General features: G+C 40.0%; 1 protein-coding gene across 1 annotated transcript in view; it reads left to right on the top strand.

Annotated features, from left to right (window-relative positions):
- MTHFD1L (methylenetetrahydrofolate dehydrogenase (NADP+ dependent) 1 like) overlaps positions 1-24,965 on the top strand; it is a 114,081-nt gene that overhangs the window by 16,561 nt on the left and 72,555 nt on the right. The window contains exons 8-14 of the mRNA XM_079971512.1: positions 4,963-5,074; positions 10,514-10,590; positions 11,014-11,111; positions 14,439-14,612; positions 18,861-18,997; positions 19,503-19,549; positions 20,177-20,284. Of these exons, the coding sequence (XP_079827638.1) occupies positions 4,963-5,074; positions 10,514-10,590; positions 11,014-11,111; positions 14,439-14,612; positions 18,861-18,997; positions 19,503-19,549; positions 20,177-20,284 (753 nt within the window). The remainder of the gene's footprint in view (positions 1-4,962; positions 5,075-10,513; positions 10,591-11,013; positions 11,112-14,438; positions 14,613-18,860; positions 18,998-19,502; positions 19,550-20,176; positions 20,285-24,965) is intronic.

Here is a 24,965-nt window from a genome sequence, read left to right as displayed (position 1 = left end):
AACAACAAGAATAACAAGAACTGGACAAAGTTGGAAGATAGACCCCTTCCAAGATTGGACATTCGAAATTAAAGATGATTAAAAGACGGTAAAGACTATTAAAAAGACGGCAAAGCGGACTGGTGAAGGATTATGGCTTAGATGTGGGAGCTCCAGGAGACAGTAGATATTGACGGACATTGGGAACGCAACTGGGAAAGGGGGGAGGGAAATTTGGAATCCAAAGGGTGTTAAATTACATTTTATTCTTTTTTCTATTTTTTTTATGTTAATCTGTATCTTATATTAAAGAGGGGAACTCGTGGAAGGGAACAGGTCGATTTTAGGGGATGGGAAAATATTTTTTAAATTGGGTTAATGATAATAATTTTAAAATTTGGGGTAAGAATTTGCTGAATCTATTTGAAAGAATTGGAATATAAGAGGGGGTGGGGAGGGGGAAGCCCTGGAAAGATGATATTGAAAATAAGGCCTTACATTTGGATGCTTTTCTTTTTTTGTTATATTTGAATTTTTTTAATAAATATTATTTAAAAAAAAAAAAAGATCCCGAGGTTTCCGCAACCTGAGGACCGCTTCTGTGCATGCGCGCAGCAAAACCCGATAACATACTTCCGGATTTGCCGTGTGCACATCCCAAAGTTTACGTAACTATAGGGTTACATAAATGGAGGTATGACTGTATAGTGAAACCTATAGGAGACCCAAAACATTTGGATCACATGAAATCCAAGTACAGTGGTACCTTGGTATTCAAACAGCTTGGCTCCCGGACAAATCGGCTCCTGAATGCCACAAACCCGGAAGTAAGTGTTCCAGTTTCTGAATGTTTTTCAGAAGCTGAACGTCTGATGTGGCTTCCATTTGAGTGCAGGAAGCTCCTGCAGCCAACTAGAAGCCACACCTTGGTTTTCGAAGGGTTTCAGGAGTCGAACAGACTCCCAGAATGGATTAAGTTCGAGAACCAAGGTACCACTGTAAACCATTATAATATAGAAACCATATTGAAGGGAAATGAGAATTATCATCCTATTCTATTAAGAAGTAGTGCTATAAATCTATAAAACAGTTTTTTAAAAAAATATATATTAGCTACATTGGTCCCACATTGTGAATTGTTCTCCCACATTGTTCTATAACCTGTGTGAGTTTAGTGCTCTTTAGAATAACAAAGCTTGAGGGTTACTAGAAGAGTGCCAAGAGTATTTGCGAGCTTCACAAGCTCCAGTACACACACATTGTTCTCAATCCTTTAATAATCGTTCAAGAGTACACTGTCAGATTACAAGCACCATTCCTGTCAGCTGTTTGGTTTTGAAACCAGTTTGCCTCTCAGTCTTCCTTAACAGCAAATATAGTGAGCATTAACCATGACAAACCAGTGCCAAATTTGAGTTGGAAAGCTGTAGTGCTGGAAAAATGGACTGTGTGCTATTGCAGGGATGAGCAAATGTTAAATCCCTGCTGGCCTCCAAAGATAGAGCATCAGCAAAAAATGCAATGTGAAAATACATATTTGAAAAAGTTTACTTGGCAATTATCCACCTTCAACAAGATTGGATTACCGTGATATCCCCATCCCCCCCCCCCACAAGGAAAAGCAGCTTTCATTGGGGGGAGTACTTAGGTCAGAGAAACAGTGCAGGAGAAAAGCTTAAAACTTTCCCATTGTTGTGATCAAATTTGGAGGCCTTGTGACTGCCTTAAAGAAGAAGGGAAACAATGAAAGATTCTATCACAGATCTCATGTGTAATGTGTAATTTGGCCTTGAGATTATTTTGTAGCCATCTATCATTTTATTTTATTTCTCTTCATTTCCTTTGATTTTGGTGGAGTGGACACCCAAGTCATATTTCTTTAACTTACAGATCAACTTGATTTTAGTTATGACCATTTGTCTTGACACAGCTGCCTTAAGGCTTGCATGGTCTTTAAACAGAGGAGGAGTATTAAGGCCCCCCCCCCCCCGAATTCTTACTTGATCAGAGATGGCAAAATACAAAGAGCAACTGTTTATTAAATGCCAATTCATCATAAATGTGTGTTAGATTAAGAAGGGAGACATTTAATAGCAAATGTTTTAGGTAAGATGTGCTTGCCTATTATCTCTCTTAAAATTTATGTAGAAAACTTGCAGACACTGCACTGTTTGAACAATATTTGCTTTTCAGATATTTCAATCACATAATGCCAGGGAATATTTAAATTTGTGCTTCCTGAATCAAAAATCAATGATTTATTCAGCTGGCCTTGGGAGGGAGGGGATGATGAACAGGGTTCCTGAAGCAAACTGATTTTCAATAATCCTTTTGGTAAAAAAATAACCTTATATGTTTATGAAAAGTATGATGTGATAGCAGGTGATGGCTAAGACTGAGATCCTATAGATTCTGCTTTGCTGTTAGATACTGCCTTGTAATAACAATAATTTTCCATGGCATTGAATCATGTGCTCTTACCCTTTTACTAGCAGGGGCAATGCTGTTAATGGCTATTTGACAAACATAAATAATGTATTCCTTGTGGAGAGAAAATTAAATTGAAATTATATTCCACCTATAGTCCACATCATTCTTAGCTAACACCTGCCCTTATTGCACCCATTGTTGTGGGCATTCATTTGTCGTCAGAGACAATGGAGTGCACCTTTCGGGGTGAAGTCAAACTATTGCTATAGAAGCACCAAAGTGCCCTGCCAAGGCGCAAGCCTGGGCAGTGTGTAAAGAAGTCCTGGGCTGCCCAGACAACATAGCCCCCCTCTCGGCTTCGCTGATGTGTTCCAAAAAGGAAAGCAGAGCAATATGATTGGCACCAGCTGGGCTGCAGGAGTTGCTTGAAGGAGGCATACAAGACTGTTAAAACTTCGAAGCCTGTGAGCACTTTCTGAAGTCCTTTCGCATGCTGCTAGGACCAGTCTCTTCATCTCTTAACTTCTTCAGTGATGCACAACTTAGCACAGTAGTGCAGCTTTTCCTAAGCAACGCTCGAGACTGCTCAGTCAGGACGACGGTCAGGAACAAAGCTGATGACTAGTAACTTGATTTTGTAGTTTATTATATACGGCAGTAAACTCACAAGCTATATACAAGTTACTTGTATATACAAGTTACAAGACACAAACTTTATCACTCTCCAAGCACTCCAGAATACTTCTAACTAGCCAAATGATGTCATAGGTCATGCTGCCTATATGAGAGACCTCAGCCAATCACCAAGCTGTTACTAGGTCCTCTTATCTCCAGGCAAATTTCTCCCGTGCTCTGTCTTCCTAGTCTGTAGTCAAAACACTAATTGCTCACTTGCCAAGCTGCACGTAGACTATGAACACCAACATAAATGTGTGTTAGATTAAGAAGGGACTCCACTCTGGATTTGGGTAGGGTTTGCTCCTCAGCCTTTTCTTCTCCCGAAGATATCCTGCAAGGCAGTGGAGGTTTAGGATCAGAGTTTTCCTTCTCCTAGAGGGGCTACCTTTCCAGGTTGATGTGCTCCTTCTGTTCCTCACTTCCCTCTACAGCACATGCGGAAACCACCTTCTTGACCATTGGACTCACTATTGGTCACATCTGCTCAATCCTCCAGAGCCTGTCTTTGCAGGCAGGGGAAGTCCCTAACTCAGCTACCCTTGCCGGGTTTAGCTGGCCAGTTGGAAGACTTTCCCGGGGTGTGACCGCTGTCACATGCTGACGGCTCCTAGGAGCCACAGGTGAGTGCAGGGTGGGAGCCAAAAGTGAGGAAACTACCCCAGGAAGAGCACATGTCCCCCACCAGAGGTACTACCCCTCCCCTAACACCCCATACAACCCATTAATATCTTAACTATACATTTTTAATTTGATAGTGGGGTGTTCTGGTGTAATTTTGTAGATATTGATTCCAACTGCAAGGAAAAGTAATATTTATGCTGATCTCTTCATAAGCAGGGTTTCCAATTGTGTGACATTTGCAGTTACGTTGCATCATTATCATTATATTTTGGCTTAAAGTGCTTGTATTACTGTTATTTTAGGGTTTAGTTTTTTATCTGGGGAATGGGTGGGTCTTCCAAGCCTACATCAATAAAAAATCTAATTGAAATTAGCTTGTGTGCTGCTACAAGCTAAAGTTTCAAAGTATTTGTTGGTGTTATTCTCCCCCAGATTGGAGGAAGAAAATGCCAGCTAGAATGGGTTATGCTTTTGAGAGTGAGTCTTTGGAGATATTCGCCTAAGTGATTGTTTCATATGACATTTCTTCATTCTTTGCTGTGTGATTTCAATAATAGTTTCTCAAACCTCATTTTACAACATAACTAGTTAGCCTTGGGAACTATGTGAGCACTTCTCTGCATCTTCAATAGTATTTGGCTGCAATTATATGTAGCATCTGTTTTGTATTGAGTTCACTGTCTGTTTAGAAACCATATGGTGCATTTGCAAGGAGATGAACTTGATTATTGAATTGGTCTTTCCACCTCCAATTTAGTTTTACATTTAAGTGCACTGGATATACCTTTCTAATTCTTTTAATTTTGAACACATTCACTCCATTTAAATCATATGGGGGAAACAATGTCCCTCGAACAGTGACACAATCTGAGTCCCATTGGGACCTTTTCACATCCACTCAAGCATCTGCCAAACAATTCTTTGTCTGCAAGTGGCACATTGCTTGCATTAATTTTGATGAAGGACATACCTTGCCTCAGAACATCTGCAGTGTGGGGAACTGTTGGAGCCATTGCATTGGTACACTAAAAATCTTGCCAGGTGGAAGAGGTGAATAATTTATTCTTTTGTTCCCTGTGGAGTGGATTTTGGGAGGCTGTAGGGCCAGGAAGAGGAGGATTCACCTGATCACAATGGTTTAAGCATAGCATCCACACAGCCTGTTAGGTGTCAATCTGACAACACAATCTAGCACATTTTATTGTTAGCTAATGCTTTATTTGTACGACATTTCTCTCTATGCCCATCTCCTAGCTTCATGATGCTGATATGGTGATAGTGGGTAGTGCCAAACCTAAAGAGATTCCAGCTACTTGGATGAAACCTGAGATGACCAGTGTGGATTGTTCACGTGACATTTTATGGGGTGAGTTCCTTTCAAGCTGTGCAGTGTTGAATAGCTAATGTATTTGTGTCCACTCATATTTTTATCCCTTCTTCCACCTTATCCCTATCAGTTTTCGGTTGGTACAGAAAACTTAAATTGTCAGGATCAACTCAGAAATGCAGTCTGTACTGTACCAGTGCAGATTGTGCCTACCAATAATACACATGAATGTTTACCTACATATTTCAGTGTCAGAACGAACATACAGGGGTAAAAAAAGAGGAGTCACAAGATTTTAATAAAAGAAATATGTTTTGTTTACTGCCTGCACAATGTCTGTGTGCCTTGGGGCATATGTTTTTGTAATAGGCTGTCTCCTGGAATAGCCTGGGAAGAACAGCAGAAGCACTCTGCTTATTTATTGTTTTTAAATATATATTTATTGTTTTGTGGGGGAAAGTATATGTATTAAATGTGTGCATCTGTATTAAACACATACCTCTGATAGAAAGAATGTGCATAGTTTAATTGCAATGTAGTTATTGATGCACCTATTGCTTTTACCTGACAGAAACCATAGCACCAAAGAATCTGCATGTTTCCTTTCCTTTCCTTTTAATTTTTATATGTATATTAAATTCTTTCTTATTTTATATTTTTAAAAGTTGCCTGGTGTTGTTTCATTCTATAAGAATGCCATGCTTATAGTCTGTAAGACCATAACAGTGAAAATGCTGCTTGGAGTAAAAAGTTACCATTGAACAATTTTGTCATTTATTTTTGTTGACTCCTGCTTTTTTATTTGATGCTATTTTATATTTTGCTATATGTTAGTTCCTTGCATGAAAGGTAAGAGCTATAGAAATTATATAGCTGTGATGTGGTAAAACCACAGTAACCTCCTTACACTGGTAACTCATTCACCACATACACCTGAACGTGAACAGTTAATTGTTCCCTTAATTGTTTTCCCCCCACTTCTATGCAAAGTTGTTAACCCTCCCTGTTGTATTAACTAATTTCATTGTGGCATAAAAGAATTGGACTCACACTGCTCAGAGATTTCTAAAACATTAAGCAGTTTATAAATAGATATATAGATAGAATGACTGACTAAATGATACTGGAAATGATGGTAAAAATATGGAATTATGGTAAAAATGGACAGTTCCAGGTCAGCATTATTTGTGCTCAACAAAATGGTTGTCCTGGTGCTTATTCTTTGCTGCTGGGTACCAAGTGGCCATTCCTTTTGGCCGCTGATGCAAGCCAGGCATGTATTTTTCCTCTCTGCTCATCTTGGGTTTCAAAAGAGAACTATGTCTTTGACTTTCCTTAAGGTTAATTATTGGTTTTGGTATTCAGGTTCACTAATACTGTGCTGTAGTAACTTCATATTCTTTTTTAAAATTTTTAAAATGTTTTTAAAAAATTCTTTTGGATTTTTTGTATGTGGGGGATGGGGGTGGGATGGATGTTTGGTTGGGCTTGGGGAATTTTTTTGATTTTGATGTTTTTGTAATTTTTACAGTTTTTTGTTTGTATTGCTTTATTGGTTTTGTTTGTTTGTATAAGTTGGTATTTTGTTCTTAAGGGGAGGGGTCAGGGCTGCCGGGGAGTGGGCCCCAGCCCACAAAATGGCTGGGGCATGTTCCACAGGGGGGGGGATGCACTGGGACAACCAATTTCAGTGATCACGGGTAGGAGGAGGAGTTACGCTAAGACCAGACCATGTCATTACAGAGGAGGCAGGTTTAGTTGTTGTCTGAGGACTATTCCTGCCCCCGGGTCTGGTCCTGACTGGATGGATACTAGAATCAGCAAGGGATACCCACATGACCTGAAGGTGCTGCTGTGCAATGCCAGGTCAATGATTCATAAGACCACTGCCATCCATGACTTGATCATGGATGGAGGACTTGACCTGGCATGTGTAACAGAGACTTGGTTGGATGAAGCAGATGGGCCTGTCCTTGCCGCTGCTTGTCCACCAGGTTTCTCTTACGCACAGCAACCCAGGTCATGTGGGCGGGGAGGGGGGGTTGCAGTGATTTTTAGGAAGTCATTAGTTTGCACCAGGCGTCCTATTGGGAAGACCCAGTTTTCCGAGTGCATGTTCTGGAAGTTGGGCAATAGGGGCAGTACAGGATTCCTTTTGGTGTACTGACCTCCCCGCTGCACCAAGGATTCCCTGCCCAAGCTGCTTCAGGTCGTGGTGGATATTCTCCTGGAGACACCTAGCTTGGTCGTCCTAGGGGATTTTAACATCCATGCCGACACGACCTTACAAGGGGTCGCTTGGGACTTCGTGGAAAGCATGGCCTCCATGGGGCTGTCCCTGAATAAGTCTGGCCCAACCCATAGCCGCGGACATTCCTTGGACCTGGTGTTTACCTCTATGGATGTTGGTGATCTGACACTAAGTAAAAGCGAAACAAAACAAGTGCCATGGTCAGATCACTTCCTGGTGCAACTGGACTTCTCTGCGACCCATCCCCTCTGCAGGGAGGTGGGACCAATTCGGATGGTCCGTCCCTGCCACTTAATGGATCCAAATGGTTTCCAGAGAGTGGTAGGGGATGCTTTATCCCATGTTGATGGCCTTTCAGCCGATTCCCTGGTGGCCCGCTGGAATGTGGAGTTAACCAGGGCTATTGACTGTTTGGCTCCGAAGTGCCCTCTCCGATTGCATGGAGTCCGGACAGCCCCATGGTTTTCCACGGATCTGAGGGCAATGAAACAATTGTTGAGACGGCTAGCGCGCCGGTGGCGGATAACTCATTCCGAATCTGACTGGACACAGGTTAGAGCTCAACGTCGAGCCTACCAAGTGGCGATAGCAACGGCGAAGAAGAATTTCTTTACCGCCTCTATTGCATCTGCAGAAAACAGCAGCAGGAGACTTTTTCAGGTGGTTCACAATTTAGCGGAACCACCTGCAACATCGGAGCCCAGTACGGGCCACATGTTCTCCTGCAATGATTTTGCAAAGTTTTTTGCAGATAAAATCGCTCAGATTCGGGAAGAAGTAGACTCCACCGTGGGAGCACGGCCGGGGCGGGAGAGTGCTAGAGTTCTGTCTAGTCAAGTTGTGTGGGATCAATTCCAATCTGTTACCCCCGAGGATGTGGACAGGCTGCTTGGACGAGTGAAACCAACCACTTGTCTCCTTGATCCTTGCCCATCCTGGCTTATAAAAGCTAGCCGGGAAGGACTGGGCGATGGGCTTCGTGGGGTGGTGAATGCTTCCCTCCGTGAGGGAGCCTTCCCAGACCCGCTGAAAGAGGCGGTTATTAAACCGCTTCTTAAAAAACCATCTTTAGATACGGCCACGATGGTCAACTATCGCCCAGTCTCAAATCTTTCCATTCTTGGGCAAGGTGACTGAGCGAGCGGTTGCCGAACAACTCCAGGCACGCCTGGAAGAAGCGGACCATTTGGATCCCTTCCAGTCGGGATTCAGGCCTTATCATGGGACTGAAACTGCCTTGGTCACACTGGTTGATGATCTCCGGCGGGCTAGGGACAAAGGTGAGAGCTGTTTCCTAGTTCTGCTGGATCTCTCAGCGGCGTTTGATACCGTCTTGAGGGGCTGGGAGCTGGGGGCACTGTCATACAGTGGTTCCGCTCCTTCCTGCTGGGCTGTGTTCAGAAAGTGGTGGTGGGGGATGAGTGTTCAGACCCCTGGGCTCTCACTTGTGGGGTGCCTCAGAGTTCTGTCCTCTCCCCCATGCTTTTCAACATTTACATGCAGCCGCTGGGAGAGATCATCAGGAGGTTTGGGTTGGGTGTTCATCAGTATGCGGATGATACCCAGCTCTACCTCTCTTTTAAATCAGAACCAGTGAAGGCGGTGAAGGTCCTGTGTGAGTGTCTGGAGGGGGTTGGACGATGGATGGCGGCTAACAGATTGAGGTTGAATCTTGACAAGACAGAAGTACTGTTTTTGGGGGACAGGAGGCGGGCGGGTGTGGAGGATTCCCTGGTCCTGAATGGGGTAACTGTGCCCCTGAAGGACCAGGTGCACAGCCTGGGAGTCATTTTGGACTCACAGCTGTCCATGGAGGCACAGGTCAAATCTGTGTCCAGGGCAGCTGTTTACCAGCTCCATCTGGTACGTAGGCTGAGACCCTATCTGCCTGCGTACTGTCTCGCCAGAGTGGTGCATGCTCTGGTTATCTCCCGCTTGGACTACTGCAATGCGCTCTACGTGGGGCTACCTTTGAAGGTGACTCGGAAACTACAACTAATCCAGAATGCGGCAGCTAGACTGGTGACTGGGGGCGGCCGCCGAAACCATATAACACCGGTCTTGAAAGACCTACATTGGCTCCCAGTACGTTTCCGAGCACAATTCAAAGTGTTGGTGCTGACCTTTAAAGCCCTAAACAGCCTCGGTCCAGTATACCTGAAGGAGCGTCTCCACCCCTATCATTCTGCCCGGATGCTGAGGTCCAGCGCCGAGGGCCTTCTGACGGTTCCCTCATTGCGAGAAGCAAAGCTACAGGGAACCAGGCAGAGGGCCTTCTCGGTAGTGGCGCCCGCCCTGTGGAACGCCCTCCCACGAGATGTCAAAGCGATAAACAACTACCTGACATTCAGAAGACATCTGAAGGCAGCCCTGTTCAGGGAAGTTTTTAATGTGTGATATTTTACTGTATTTTTGGTTTCCATGGAAGCCGCCCAGAGTGGCTGGGGAGGCCCAGCCAGATGGGCGGGGTATAAATAATAAATTATTATTATTATTATTATTATTATTATTATTCACTGTAGTCACAGTGTAATGGAGAAGCTCATCTTCTCGGAGAGCAAGTTATCACAAAGTCAATGTCTTTTTAAAAATCATTTGAAGATTGCAGCATCATCTGCTGCCTGAAAGTGATCTTAATGAAATCAGAATACTGTAGATCATAAATGTAATACATTTGCACTAGAATGTTGTACAACATCTGGTGTTGTATAGGGGAATATTGACAATGAAAAATGTATTGGAAAAGACTATGAGTTGTTTTTTCATAATGTTTTTCTCAACTTATTGTAAGGGCTTCCGAACATTTTATGAAACTTTCCATAGCAATGTTTGGTTATGGACCTTCTTTCCTTAGTCAGTGTTAATTTTAGGGATGCACTATGTAAACTCTCTGTCAAACTTCCTAAAAATATTATTAGAAGGGGTGAGGCATATATTATAGCTACTGTGTGACGGCTGCTTGAGGTAGCTTCATATGCTGGTGATTACTCCTTTTGTTATGTGCACATCTTTAGAGACCAAAACCTGGCAGGTAGGTACAATTAATCTTGCTTTATATTTGCCATTTGCCTACTTTCAGGATCTTTCCAACTGAAAATACTGAAGGGATTAAAATCGTTACAGTTATTGACAATTTTGCTAATGGTGTCAAGTCATCTTCTCCCTGCATAGTTCTAATTGTCTTTCCCGATTAATTTATGTGATTATTTTCAAAAAATATTTTGCAGGACAAAATGCGTCTGGCGAACAGTCAGTTAGGAGCAGTGAGGATGTAGGTCAGCTGGCAATGGCAATGTGCATGCAGGTTCGTAAGACTATGTACTACCTTTTTGGACCTTGAAATACAAGAGAGAGAAAATAAGACAGTCCCACAGGCTCACGAGCAGGAGTTCTTTTTGTACTGTGAATTAATCAATGTGCACATGTGCTAGTAGTATGCATTAGCAATCTATAAGGAAAAATTTGCAAACTGAAAACAGTGGCACAGTGTTCATGCACAATTGCAAAATTAATTTTAGAACCCAGAAGGCAGATGGAGTGTACCGCGTGGGACACAGGGAACCCATGGAACACAATCCCTAATTAGGCATTTCCCACAACTAAATCACCCTCCTTCATACCTCAAAGTTTATGAAAACAGGAAATGGACTTGAAAAGTGTAAGAAACAGAATATGGGTTTTAAACTGTATATTACAACCTTCCCCCCCCCTTTCAATTTCGAAAAAGAACTTCGTAAAGATCAGTGAGCAGTGGATACAGACCCAACAGTATAAGAGCTGGAATCTTCGCTGCTTAAAGCTGCAACCCCTTTCGCCCGTTCCCAGGTATGTTTGTATGTATTTAAACTATTTCTACCCCACTTTTCAGCTACATAGAATCATACAATTTGTAGAGATGGAAGGTACCCTGAAGGTCAGCTGGTCCAATTGCCTTCAAATGTAGGAATATTGTAAGCGTGACTTAAGGTATAGATTGAAAATGAATATTAAGTATATGCAATAAAATCACAATAAAATACCAAAGAATTGAAAGTTAAAAATGAAAGCAATGGCAAACTATTTGTAGTGCCTGGGTACAAAGTTAAGAAGCATAAGGCATTGCTTTCAAACAAGCAGTTCAAGTATTAAACTAAGCCCAGTCTTTTCTGACCCCAAAGTGGTCAGTTTTGTAAGTTGTTTGCCAACACTATTTATTTATTAAATAGCTAGTGGGTTTTAAAAAATTCATCCCTTCCTCTAAGAAGCTCAGGCTGCCGTTCATCAGTAGTGGCTATGAGGTGGAGTGGAGCTGCCGTCCAGATCCCAGCATCACTACAGCTTGCTGAGGCAGGGTGGGATGGAGGCCAAGTCAGAGCTGTGCATACACACCTGTGTGGTGATGGATGAGAGTATTCATAATTTGTCCCACACCTCTAGAGGAGTTGTGCATAAATTGCCTTTATTATTTTTTTGACAAAATAACATTTTAAAGATTTCTCCCCCCAATTTTTTTTAATTTGCCTTAATACTGTGTGTGTGTGTGTGTGTGTGTGTGTGTGTGTGTGTGTATTCAGGCTGTTTGTTTTGTTTTGTTTAATGTTCTCACAACCAATTTGAGTTCTAGCGTTTGAGGCTTCTAACAGAACAGCACATTTCCAGATGGCAATAGGAAAAAGATTCAATATCTTTAAATTTTCACAGATCCAATAAATGCATTCTCCAGCATGCCAAAACGGGCAGGGAGGAGACAATTAAAAATACCAAAAAAAAAACCCTTAAATTAGGTCAACGTGTATATTGTGTTATGGGTTAGGTTAAAATACATGTAAATATTTTATAATTTGTAGGATTTCTGTTTAGTTATTGGAACTACATAACTGTTTATTTTACACACAAATGAAACATTGGTGGACAGATGGAAGATATAAAGTATCCTCATTCAATAATATGCTGTATTATAGTAAAGCAGATGAGTCATTCATTGAAAAGTGACAGGAAAGCAACATGCGAATTGAAACTGTGAACATCTGTGTTAGGCTATCTCTGAACTCCGAGTATTAATTAGAGTTATTTCCAAAGATATTACTGTAACATCTGCAGGGTTTCCTCCCCAAAATACTCAATAATAAAATTCTTAAAGTAGGTGCAAGCTCTCTGCATATTTGTTGTGCTTCAGTCATGTTCTTGCATGGGGCTCCCATGAGGCACATACCTGCTTGGCTAAACCAACTCTGCAGCATCGGTCCATTTTCACTTCAGTGTATCGGTGCAGAGGATAGTGGGGGTGACTGAATCCTGAAAGAGCACATTGCAGTTATTCTTGAATACATTGACACATTTAACATCTGGTAACACTTGCTGTCTAAAACACTCTGGCAAACATTGCAGACTGCAACAGCTAGGCATAAATACTTGACTTGCAATATATCTACTTCCAAGAGCTTGCCAGTGCATGACGTAACTGCATCTTGCCTCGTGTGAAGAAGTGTGATGGTGACCAAAACAAAGTTACACTGTTGCTGATGCTTTTGTGCTGTCACTCAGCCCTTACCTGGCCCCAGCTGTGCTAAGCAGAAAGCAAGTGGTACCCATGGGGCCTTTCTTCCCATTTTGAATGCCAAGTGTGGAGGCAATTCCAAACCAGGGAGGGGGGGGAGGGAGGGTGCAAAAGCTGAATGCTTCCTTGCCCCCACAATCCCAGTTCAGCTTGCTACAGCTCCTTCTAGCTATGTATATTTTAAAATGAAATATGCCAGGGCTAAATGTATTCATAATATGTTGAGTTTGTCATTGAGGATCCAGGAAGGAAGAGTGCTCAGGGCTTTTCCAACATACCTTGGCCATCCAGCATTTACCTAGTTTGAGCCCTGCATCAAGTTGAAGGGATTCAGTGTTGGAAGGTTAACAATTATGATTCCATCTATTGCTACCAGTTCATTGGAATCCTGCTGTTACCAGCACACAGCTTTTTCATGTGAAACATCATATAGCAGTAGCTCATGCTGAGGGCAGGCAGAATGAAAGTGATTGCTGCAAGGGAAGACGGCTTGAGATGATTTTGTAGCAGAGATGGAAAAGCCTCCTAGTGAATCTTTGAAGCTTTTTTCCTCCCAGCAGTATTTACATTTACAGTAGTCCAATGCCTTCTAAAAATGGAAGATTGCCTTGTAATCTTCTGGACAAGCAAAGCTCTTCTTTGTATCCATGTCGAGCACAACTGATACGATTCACATTATCCTGACTACAGTATGCTCTCTATGAAGCTTGACACAGATACAATATCCTTGCCTTGGCTCGTTTTTGCATTTTGTTGTTCTCCCCACCGCATTTCCCCCTTGTTTGGTTAGGTATCTGCTTTGTATCTGCCCAGTTATACTACCTAATGGGGGAGCAGCAGCACTGTGTGTGTGTGTGTGTGTGTGTGTGTGTGTGTGTGTGTGTGTTAGCATCTCTCTTCTAAGTTCAAATATATGAATCCCTGGGTTTCCCTTTATAAATATCAATCAGCCAAGAGATTTATGCCTAAGGAAATGTGAAAGCATTGTAGGGGCTTTTCTAAAGTGTAGAATATTATTAGATATATATGTGTGTGTGTGACTCAGTCCCCTTCCTTCCTCAATTCCTTCCTTCCTTCTCTCTCTGAGATCTTGTGATGAAGGGCAGTATATAAATTTAATAAATCATTATCATCCTCATCTCTCTCTCTCCTCTCTCTCTCTTTTACTCTCTCACACTCTTCCTGTCTCTCTTTCACAGACCCCATAATTGCTACAACTGAGTTCTGGCCCTTCATTTACAATTAGTTTTAGCCACCTCTATATATTAAGACATTTCCGAAATAGTAGTATTAATGTTTTATAACTTATTTTACCTCAGGCATATGCACATTTATTTGGAGGAAGCCCCACAGGGCTTACCTTTGAGTAAACATACATGCATAAGATTGCAGTGTAAGTTTGCAATTTTATTTGTTATTTATTAATTAAATCTATATACTGCCCTTCATCGTAGATCTCAGGGTGGTTCACAAAATAAAATGAATGAAAGAGAGGACCATGACATGCCAATAGTAACTCTGTTGTTCTCAGTATTTTTTTGCTGCCATCTGCCTCCTTGCTTATGACCATCTAAGCTGACAGAGATCTCCTGGCTCTAATTTGTTTTCCTTTGCAGTGATATTGAGATTTCCCGAGGACAGAATCCAAAAGCTGTTGATGTCCTTGCTAGGGAGATAGGATTGCTTACAGATGAAATTGAAATCTATGGCCAAACCAAAGCCAAAGTACGTCTGTCCCTGCTGGAAAGGTTAAAAGATCAACCAGATGGAAAATATGTGCTGGTTGCTGGGTAAGAAGTACTTTGTTTCATTTTCTTACTAAACTCTCCCAACTTGCACTTCAATTTATTTAATATGTATTTTTCCAGATTTTAAGTCCACAACACTTAAAAATATTCTCCCTCTCTCTCTTCTTGTAGTCCATTTATATTTGCAAAAAAGAAAAGAAAAAAAGGGATGGGGATGGGGAACTACTCAAGAAAAAGTATATATATATATATATATTTTAGAATAGAAGGAATTAAAATAACAATACTTGTTTCCATCTTAAATGCCCTATGTAATTGATAAGCCCTTTGCATATATACATCAGCACAGGGCTTATTTTATCTCCAATTATTCTGGGGATTAGCAGCAGATGCTATGCAGTTCTGCTTTCAGACTTAGTGGAGTATACCAGGTGGTGGTCTTATAAGTTTCACCTTTCTCCATTTTAAGCCATGAATCCACCTATCCTGTCTCACTGCTCTGAATTATGACTGTTCTGCTAAGTAGCTTTAAGTACATTGGGTTCTATCCATTTGAGTCTTGCTTGAAGGCTCTTTCAATCAGTGGAACTTCCATGAACTAAAAATTGGAGTGGAGAAAGAGATGATTTTCACAATTTTTTCCTTTCTCCTATGCTGCGTGAAAAGTACTTTCATTGGTCTTTCCTGAACCTTTCAACATTCAGCTCCAGGTTCCAGTATTATGAGAGAAAAACTTTTACTTATCTTTCTTCTTACCATGTAGAGTCTTATATACCACTGTCAAACTGAACAATTTGTTATCATTTGGCTACCTCACTGCTCATCCCTAATTCTAGATAATTTATAAATAAGTTAAAAAGCGCAGGCCCCAATACCTATCCTTTGGATCTCCCCTTTTTACAGCCCTCCATCTTCTTCCTGTTCCCTGCTTCCTGTTTTTAAAACAGTTATTCTACCATGTTTATGCTGGCCATTAAAAATACATTTTCCCATAAATATAAATTGATGGTTTCTGATTTTAAATTTGTATGTGTTTCTATTATATATGGATATTACTGTAAACTGCTTTCATGTTTGTTATGTTAAAATGGTAAATAAATAGTTTTATGAATAAAATAAATCTAGGGCAAGTGATTGCAGAATAGGAATAATTTATTTTGCACTGTTTAGTGATGGGGTTAGGAGAGAGATTCTTCTAGGCTTCACTTCTTTAAAAGGTTAAAGTATTTTAGGACACTGACTATATGAATTGTAAAAGAAAAACTGCCAAAGGCTAAGTTTAGCTTGCTAGTCCATTTTTAGAAAGGCCCTCTTTCAAATTAAGCCCTTGGCAAATCTGTTTTAAACCAAAGGAAAAGTGAGAGGAATTCAACTTATTTCCATATTCTCCTTTGAAGTGTCCTAATAGATTCAGAATACTATATTAACTACTTTCTAGTCCTCCACTGCCTTACATATCCAGTTTACAAAATGAGAGAATGCCCTTACAATTTGAAAGTTTCATTGTTTTTTAATTAAAATATAGTAGAATGTGTGTGTTTTTCCACAGAGAGCAGATGGAGTTTGACAACATTCTATGAGCTCACATTGTCAGATAGCAAAGAATTCAGTAGAAACAATTGTATTTCAGAAAAGGGTTATTTCTTAATAAGTATTCAGGACAGCATGAACTGTGCTCTCACTGTCTGTCTGAAGTAACAGAACATTCAAATAATAGCTCACAAAAAATAGGCTTTCTCATTGACCCTGTTACTCAGTAGGTTACAAGTAGCTCTTGCAGACCAGTCAATTTCTCTCTTTGGTCAAATTATGGAATGAGACTACGTGTTCTGCTATGTGGCTACTGATGCGAATAGCCCCATATCTAGCCTCCACTTCTGTCATGTCTCTTAGGACTTACCGTACATTTACACCATGGTGCTTTTTTATATACCTACTCATGTGCCAGTGGAAGGAGAGGTTTCTGGACACGTTTCCACAGACAACATGTGCATTTTAACACTACTTCTGTTTGGGTCCTTGGTGCTGATAGTTCACAAACTGGATCCACAACATCACCAAGCTTCCAGGTTCAAAATCCATGATTGGCTTCTGGCAAACAACATATTTCATGGTACTAGATGGGCTGGAAAAGAAAACTGGTCAGTCCTCTTGGCACCAGTGATCATAGTTAAACGCTTTATGCCTTTGAGAGTTTGTGTTCTGCTGCAGCGTAAGAGAGAATAGGCAGAACACATTATTTCATAGCAACTATGGGGGCAAAATACTCAATTATTATTTTTTTGAAAGATAGTAATCTATAAAACAAATATTTCAGACTGTATCTCTCACCAGAAGTGATCGTAGCGTACAGAAGACAGCTGGACCTTTTGCATAGTTTCGAATGCTGAAGGAAAGATGTTTCTAATTAGAGGTGGATTTCTAGCTAGAGTCTTCAGGAGGTCATGCTATAGGAGTTACCCCTTTTGGCTAGCATATGCATGAATACTTGTATGTCCCTGGGAATGAAAATGTAATCCTTAATGTCACATTCCTTTAATAAACTACTTATTTCACTGCAAGTACTAAAGTATCACAGATTTAAACAGTTAAGTATAGCATATCTTGGCAAGCTTTTCCCTTAGAAACTGAGTGGGAGTGATGTGAATGAAAACGTAATCTTATTTTGTTTTGTTTTTAACTTGAATTTTCTCTGCCTGATGAGAGAGATGCCCCAGGTGAATTGTTTGGCCGGTCTTGAAATCTTTCTAGGGTAATTCAAAATCATTAATCATACTTTAACTTTAGGTGTGTGTATATAGGGTGGGTTTTTTTTAAGACAGAATAGAAATTAACCAAGCATTGATGTATTAGGAGATGGAACAAAATATAGTTTCATATCACCCATATAACTTCATTTTTTATCAGAACTTAGCTGAATTCTCATTCTCGTTAAACCATTGTGATCTCAGTTTACTTTATTGATTCCAATTGCACCATAATTTCTAGGTATGTTGGTTCAGAATGTGACACACTTAGCGTTTCAAGTGTGCATCCCATTATCCTCAAACTGAGCTTGTAGACTTTCAAATTTGAACTCTATCAGAAAAGGATACGATGCTGGTTCTCTTGCCATCAGTCTTACTAGAACCATACCTAGTTACATTTTATTTCAATTCATATGGTATTTGTTTAATTGATTCTGTATGATTATCTTTCCCTGTCTGTGATAATTGTTTTAAAAGTTGAAATGTTTTAGGAAAACATACATCTGGATGGTTGTATATCTGATGTTCCTTGATAAAATAGAGCTGCTGTTGAGGGCAAACATGATTAGCAAGTATCTATGTACAACTTGAAATAAGAAATGCAGCTGCACATCTGTAATTGTGACAGTGGGATATAACTACATGGGAGAAATATTCTTTCTACTTTATTGTTGGGAGCAGGGTAGGCCAAATAGTGTTCTTATTCCTTTCTCCTATCTAGCATATGAATATACTTCCCCTCTGTTTAAAAACTCCCAAGGGCTCATGTAGATTTAGGGTTTTGCAAGTATTATTATTTGCACTTTACTAACACGTCTTTATTTATTATTATAACATATTATTCACACTGCTTGTTTTTTGTAGTGGGTTTTTGTACAAAATGTATTCCCCGCCCCCCTTCTCCTTCATGCTTGGAGAGGTTAGGAAATAATGGTTCACTAAATAATGGTACACTCGATAAGCCTATTCATTGTATATCCCCTTAAATGTTGAAGAATGAGTTTTCAAGAAAGTTGGAGAGGCTTTGGTCTTGCATGTAAATCTATACTGAATTCAGTGTATGTTCCAGGTATTCAGAACAGTTGCCAAAACAATTTGTTTTCCCCGTTCTTAAGTCAGTTGCTTAACAGAAGAGGTATTGACATTTGGGTGATATCCAATATCATGCAAGCAGATGCAATAGAACTTCCCCTTCCACTCCTCCCTGCTGTAGCCCTGTGCACCACCCCAAATCTGCTCCAGTGGGTTTCCCAACTCTTGAGCAGATTTTGGGAGTACATGAGGGCCCTGGGGGAAGGAAAGGAGGACAAAATCCCACGGCAGGAGAGGAAGCCTGTTCCACAAGGAGGCTGATACCATGGGATGTCAACCAAAGTTAGTGTAACAGATGTAAATTGCCTGTTTTATAATAGCATCGTTTAGTTGAAATTGATTATACTGTTAATTTTTATTTGGCTTGCATTGGTAGCTTTTCCATATCCATAGTAAAACCGATGTCAGCAGGCCTATTGATTTTATACATTTCATCCTCCCGTGTTGTTAGGATTACACCAACCCCACTTGGAGAAGGAAAGAGCACTGTGACAATTGGTCTCGTTCAGGCTCTGACAGCCCACCTTAAAGTAAATTCCTTTGCCTGTCTGAGGCAGCCTTCTCAAGGACCTACATTTGGTGTTAAAGGTACTCATTCTTTCATATTATACAGTATAATATAGCTTCTGGACTGTTTTGGCTAAAGGAAACCGGTGAAATATTCGTGTGTTTTAGAGTTGTTCTTTTTCTTTGATTTTAAGGGCATGTCCAGAGAGTATGGTGCTTAACAATTTTTGTAGACTTTCAAGATATGCACACAGCTTTATCATGTGGGTGATTATCTATTTCATAGATACACAGCTGAGACTGTTTCCACACCGGGGTGTCAATGTGTATGTGGGTAGACTTTTCAGTGTGTACTTTTGTGCATTTTTACCCACACATCCACACTTTCAGTTTGCTGCCTCTGAAATGTATCTCAATATTTCCCATCCATACTTGTGGGCCATGCTTAGTGGAATACTCTTTGTTTTCTGAATCTCATTAGAGACTCAAAATTTTGCATCATTCCATTTCTTCTTTTATGGTTTATTCAAGCCTTCCTTCAGAATAGTTTTACTAATGTAACATAAGCATTTCATTTGCTGCGTAGGTGGAGCAGCAGGGGGCGGATATGCTCAAGTCATCCCAATGGAAGAGGTAAGCTAAAATTTTCTTCGCACCATTGAATATGGACTTTAGCTCCTCTCTTTCTGTTGTCAAAGAGTAAATACATACAGAGACAAATATTCATTTCTTTGAAATCTCTTTAATCAGCAGATTAACTTTCATCCCTTGTGTAATGCCATTAATTTTCTCATACTGTACTTTTTGTCTTGGTTTGAGACACTTTTGCTCAATTGTGTTATGAAATTCATGGGAACATGAGACCAGCCATCCACCCAGCATTCTGTTTCCAATATAAGTTCACACAATCATTTTGAAGTACACAGTATATTCTGTCCTTCAACATTCACATCATAAATAAAAAAGCATGAATGTATGAATCAAATTGCAGGTTGCTGCATCCTAGCTAAAACTTATTTTCCAGCTCGTCTTAATTCATCTGTACTTTAGTTGTGTTGGCTATAAACTATCATCCACTGAATTGAGACCCTCTCTCGCCTATTAAATCTCTTCAGCTACAATGATGATGATTTAATCATATTTCCACAACAATTTGAAAGTTGTTCAACTGAGCTGTTAATCCCACAAGTGAAAGGGCTTGGATGGGTTTCACCAGTTGGCTCAAAATGAATGTTTTTCTCATTTTTAATTCATCCGTAGTTCAATCTTCACTTAACTGGAGATATTCATGCCATTACTGCAGCAAATAATTTGCTGGCTGCTGCTATAGATGCAAGGATTCTGCATGAAAATACTCAGTCTGATAAGGTAAACCCAACCATTTTATAATTTCCATCACTAATGTTATCTGATTGTTACTGTGAATACTGCATTTCCTAAAACACAGCAGTTAAAAGCATTTTAAATAATTCATTATTGGCCATTTAATAATTTGTGTATATGTTTTGGTGTAATCCAGTGGATTTAGAGACCTTTTCCACTCAAGGTTCATCTATATACAGAGCCAGCATTTTTGTCACAGTTTGGAGCAGAGGTAATTAACATGCTGTCCTCCAGATGTTGCTGGACTCCAACTCCCATTAGCCCTAGCCAGCACGGCCAATGGTTAGAAATGCTGGGAGATGTAGACATGCAACACCTGGAGGGCAACACACTGGCTACCTCTGTTCTAGACGGACCAAAAAACAGCATTTTGGATTCTCAGTGCTGAGCTTTTGAGGTTGCCAGAGAAGAGGTTTAGGTTGCATTCCAAGAGTGTTCCCAAATATATACCCCTTTATATTCTCCTTTATAATGGAAAGGTTGTAATTCACTTCTTGAAGGAAAATGCTGTTCTTGAGGGCATGGCAGTAGTTAAGGGAACTCTCGTCTTCTGTCCCAGAAACTGAGTGTTTAGTCCATACTGATAAGGATCCTAAGGAGCAGTGCCATCTGATAATTGCAGAACCTTTGTGACCTTATGGGAGCCCTTGTTTTTATTTTTATTTTTTATTATTAAAATTTTTATTACATTTTCAGTTTTTAGGTTACTAACTGGACTTCCCCACATCTCCCTCACCCTGCGTTCTTTACAATAAACATATCAGCAAATTATTACCTTGTTTCGTATCTTATTTATATCTTTCAGAGTGTTTTACTTCTAAATTTAAAGTACCTTTTGTCAAATATTTATACCTTAAGATAATACATAAAATAACTTTAAATTTCAACTTTTTCTTACTTATAACTTAACTTTCTATTTTCCTAATCTAATTGCAGGAGCTAAAATTTCCAAGTCATGCAGATTCTTAACATTCATACAACTTAGAATGTTTTTGTAAATAGTCCTTAAATTTCTTCCAGTCCTCTTCCATTGTCTCTTCTCCCAGATCTCGGATTCTGCCAGTCATTTCAGCCAGTTCCATATAGTCCATCAACTGCGTCTGCCACTCTTCCAGCGTGGGAAGGTCTTGTATCTTCCAATATTTTGCAATGAGTATTCTTGCTGCTGTAGTTGCATACATAAAAAAAGTTCTATCCTTCTTTAACACCTTTTGGTCCACAATGCCCAGGAGGAAGGCCTCTGGTTTCTTAGGGAAGGTGTACCTAAACACCTTTTTTAACTCATTATAGATCATTTCCCAGAAGGCCTTCACTTTTGGACAAGTCCACCAAAGATGAAAGAATGTCCCTTCAGCCTCCTTACATTTCCAACATTTATTATCAGACCGATGATATATTTTTGCAAGTTTGACTGGGGTCATGTACCACCTATATATCATTTTCATAATATTTTCCTTCAGGGCATTACATGCCGTGAATTTCATTCCAGTGGTCCATAACCTTTCCCAGTCTTCTAACATAATGTTGTACCCAATATCCTGAGCCCATTTTATCATGGCTGATTTGACTATCTCATCCTGGGTGTTCCATTTAAGCAGCAAGTTATACATTCTCGAAAGCGCCTTGGTCTTAGGTTCTAACAGTTCTGTCTCTAATTTCGATTTTTCCACCTGGAATCCTATTTTTTTGTCTGACTTAAAAACCTCTTGAATTTGAGCATAATGAAACCAGTCTTGCACCCTATTCTTTAATTTTTCAAAGCTCTGCAGCCTCCAATTATCTCCAATTTTTTCTATTATTTCCCAGTATTTCGGCCATCCGGCCTCCATATTGGGTTTTTTTCGAACCTTGGCCTCCGCTGGTGATAACCACCTTGGGGTCTTACCTTCCAATAAGTCTTTGTATTTTGTCCAGACCATAAATATAGCTTTCCTGACAATATGGTTTTTAAACATTTTATGAACCTTTACCTTATCGTACCACAAATATGCATGCCATCCAAAAACATTATTATACCCTTCCAGATCTAGGACGTCAGTGTTCTCAAGGAGTAACCAATCTTTCATCCAGCAGAAAGCCGCAGCTTCATAATATAACCTTAAATCTAGCAGGGCAAACCCCCCTCTCTCTTTTGCATCCGTTAATATTTTAAATTTTATTCGGGGCTTTTTGCCCTGCCAGACAAACCTAGAAATATCTTTCTGCCACTTCCCAAAACACTCCACTCTGTCCACGATCTGTAGGGTCTGAAACAAAAATAACATCTTCGGCAATACATTCATCTTTATAGCTGCAATTCGACCCAACAAGGAAAGTTTCAATCTTGACCAGATCTCTAAATCTTTCTTAATTTCTGACCAGCATTTTTCATAATTATCTTTAAATAGATTCAAATTTTTGGCAGACAAGTTTACCCCTAGGTATTTTACCTTTTTAACAACATTTAACTCTGTCTCTTTCTGAAACCTATCTATTTCCAAAGGTGTCAGATTTTTCTCCAAAACCTTGGTTTTTTGCTTGTTCAGTTTGAACCCCGCTACCCGACCAAATTCATAAATTAATTCTAACACTCTCTTCGTACTAGATTCTGGCTCCTGTAGTGTTAAAACCAAATCATCTGCAAAAGCTTTCAATTTAAATTGTTTCACTCCGACCTGTATTCCTTGTACCAACCGGTCTTCCCTAATCATGTTCAAAAGCACCTCCAGAACAGAAATAAATAACAGAGGGGATAGGGGGCAACCTTGTCGTGTTCCTTTTTCAATTTTAAATTCTTCTGTCACCACATTGTTTACTATCAGTTTAGCTTTCTGCTCTGAATAAATTGCCTCTATTCCATTTTCAAACCCCCATCCCACTCCCATCCCTTCCAAATTTTTCTTCATAAACAAAAAACCAAGGTACTGGAAAAAAACTTAACAAATGTTGAAAGAGAGAGATTCCAAGAGGAAACTGGGTTAGTGGTGGCAAAGAGTGTAAAATAACTGGGGATTAACATGACATCTAAGAATGTAAACCTATTTAAGGATAACTATGATAAGTGCTGGACAGAGATAAAGAAAGACTTAGAAATATGGTCGAACCTGAAGCTTTCCTTGTTAGGTCGAATTGCAGTAATCAAAATGAATGTATTGCCTAGAATGTTATTTTTGTTTCAGACATTACAAATTGTTGATAAATTGGACTGTTTCAAGAAGTGGCAGAAAGATATATCTAAATTTGTCTGGCAGGGCAAAAAGCCCAGAATTAAGTTTAAGATACTTACTGATTCTAAAGAAAGAGGGGGGTTTGCCCTGCCGGACTTAAGACTGTACTATGAATCGGCAGCTTTCTGCTGGTTAAAAGATTGGCTACTTCTTGAAAATGCAGACATTCTAGATTTGGAAGGATTTGACAATAACTTCGGTTGGCATGCATATATTTGGTATGACAAGGTTAAAGTGTATAAGGGTTTTAAAAACCACATTGTTAGGAAAGCACTATACAATGTTTGGATTCGGTATAAAGACTTATTGGAAAATAAAACTCCCAGGTGGCTTTCGCCAATGGAGGCCAAGGAGGTAAAGAAACTCAATATGAGAACTAATTGGCCGAAATATTCTGAAATTTTAGAACAAGAAGGTGGTGAACTTAAACTACAAAGTTATGAGAAAATAAAGTCCAAGGTACGAGATTGGCTCCATTATTTTCAAATAATGGAGGCCTACAAACAAGACAGGAAAATTGGTTTCCAGGTGGAGAAATCGAAATTAGAAACAGAACTGTTAGAACCCAATACTAAGAATTTATCAAGAATGTATAACTTGCTGTTGAAGTGGAATACAATAGATGAGACAGTGAAACCAGCTATGGTTAAATGGGCACAGGACATAGGTCATGACATTATGTTTGCTGACTGGGAGCAGTTATGGACCACAGGTATTAAATTCACGGCATGTAATGCCCTACGAGAAAACATTATGAAAATGATTTACAGGTGGTACATGACCCCAGTCAAGCTTGCGAAGATTTATCATTTGCCCAATAACAAATGTTGGAAATGTAAAGAGACTGAAGGTACCTTCTTCCACCTTTGGTGGACCTGCCCGAAGATTAAGGCCTTCTGGGAAATGATTTATAATGAGATTAAGAAAGTGCTTAAGTGCACATTTCACAAGAAACCAGAGGCATTTCTCCTGGGTATGATCGGCCAGTTGGTGCCGAAGAAGGATAAGAATTTCTTTTTGTATGCTACTACGGCAGCAAGGATTCTCCTAGCAAAGTATTGGAAGACACAAGAGCTACCCACGCTGGAGGAATGGCAGGCGAAAGTGATTGACTTCATGGGACTGGCAGAAATGACCGGCAGAATCCGCGACCAAGAGAAAGAGACTGTGGAAGAAGATTGGAAGAAGTTTAAGATATATCTTAAGAGTTACTATAAAATTGAGGAGTGCTAAAATGCTGAGGGAGAGGAAGACGTAGAATTGCAGCGGCAAATTGTGTTCAATTTAGGGTGAAATTGAAAAGGAGAATGAATTTATATTTAATTGGCTAAGAAGGGTTGCTGAATAATTGTTTAAAATAAAGGATGCAAAAAGGGGAAGGTATGGGGAAGTCCGGGAAAAGAGGTTTATGGAAATAAGGTAAAGAAAACATGATTTTTTGTGCTTGTTTTTATGTTGTT

The sequence above is a fragment of the Podarcis cretensis genome, assembly GCF_951804945.1.
Source record: "Podarcis cretensis genome assembly, chromosome: 3".
In the NCBI taxonomy this organism is placed as follows: Eukaryota; Metazoa; Chordata; class Lepidosauria; order Squamata; family Lacertidae; genus Podarcis; species Podarcis cretensis.
This window is presented reverse-complemented; position numbering and strand designations above follow the sequence as displayed.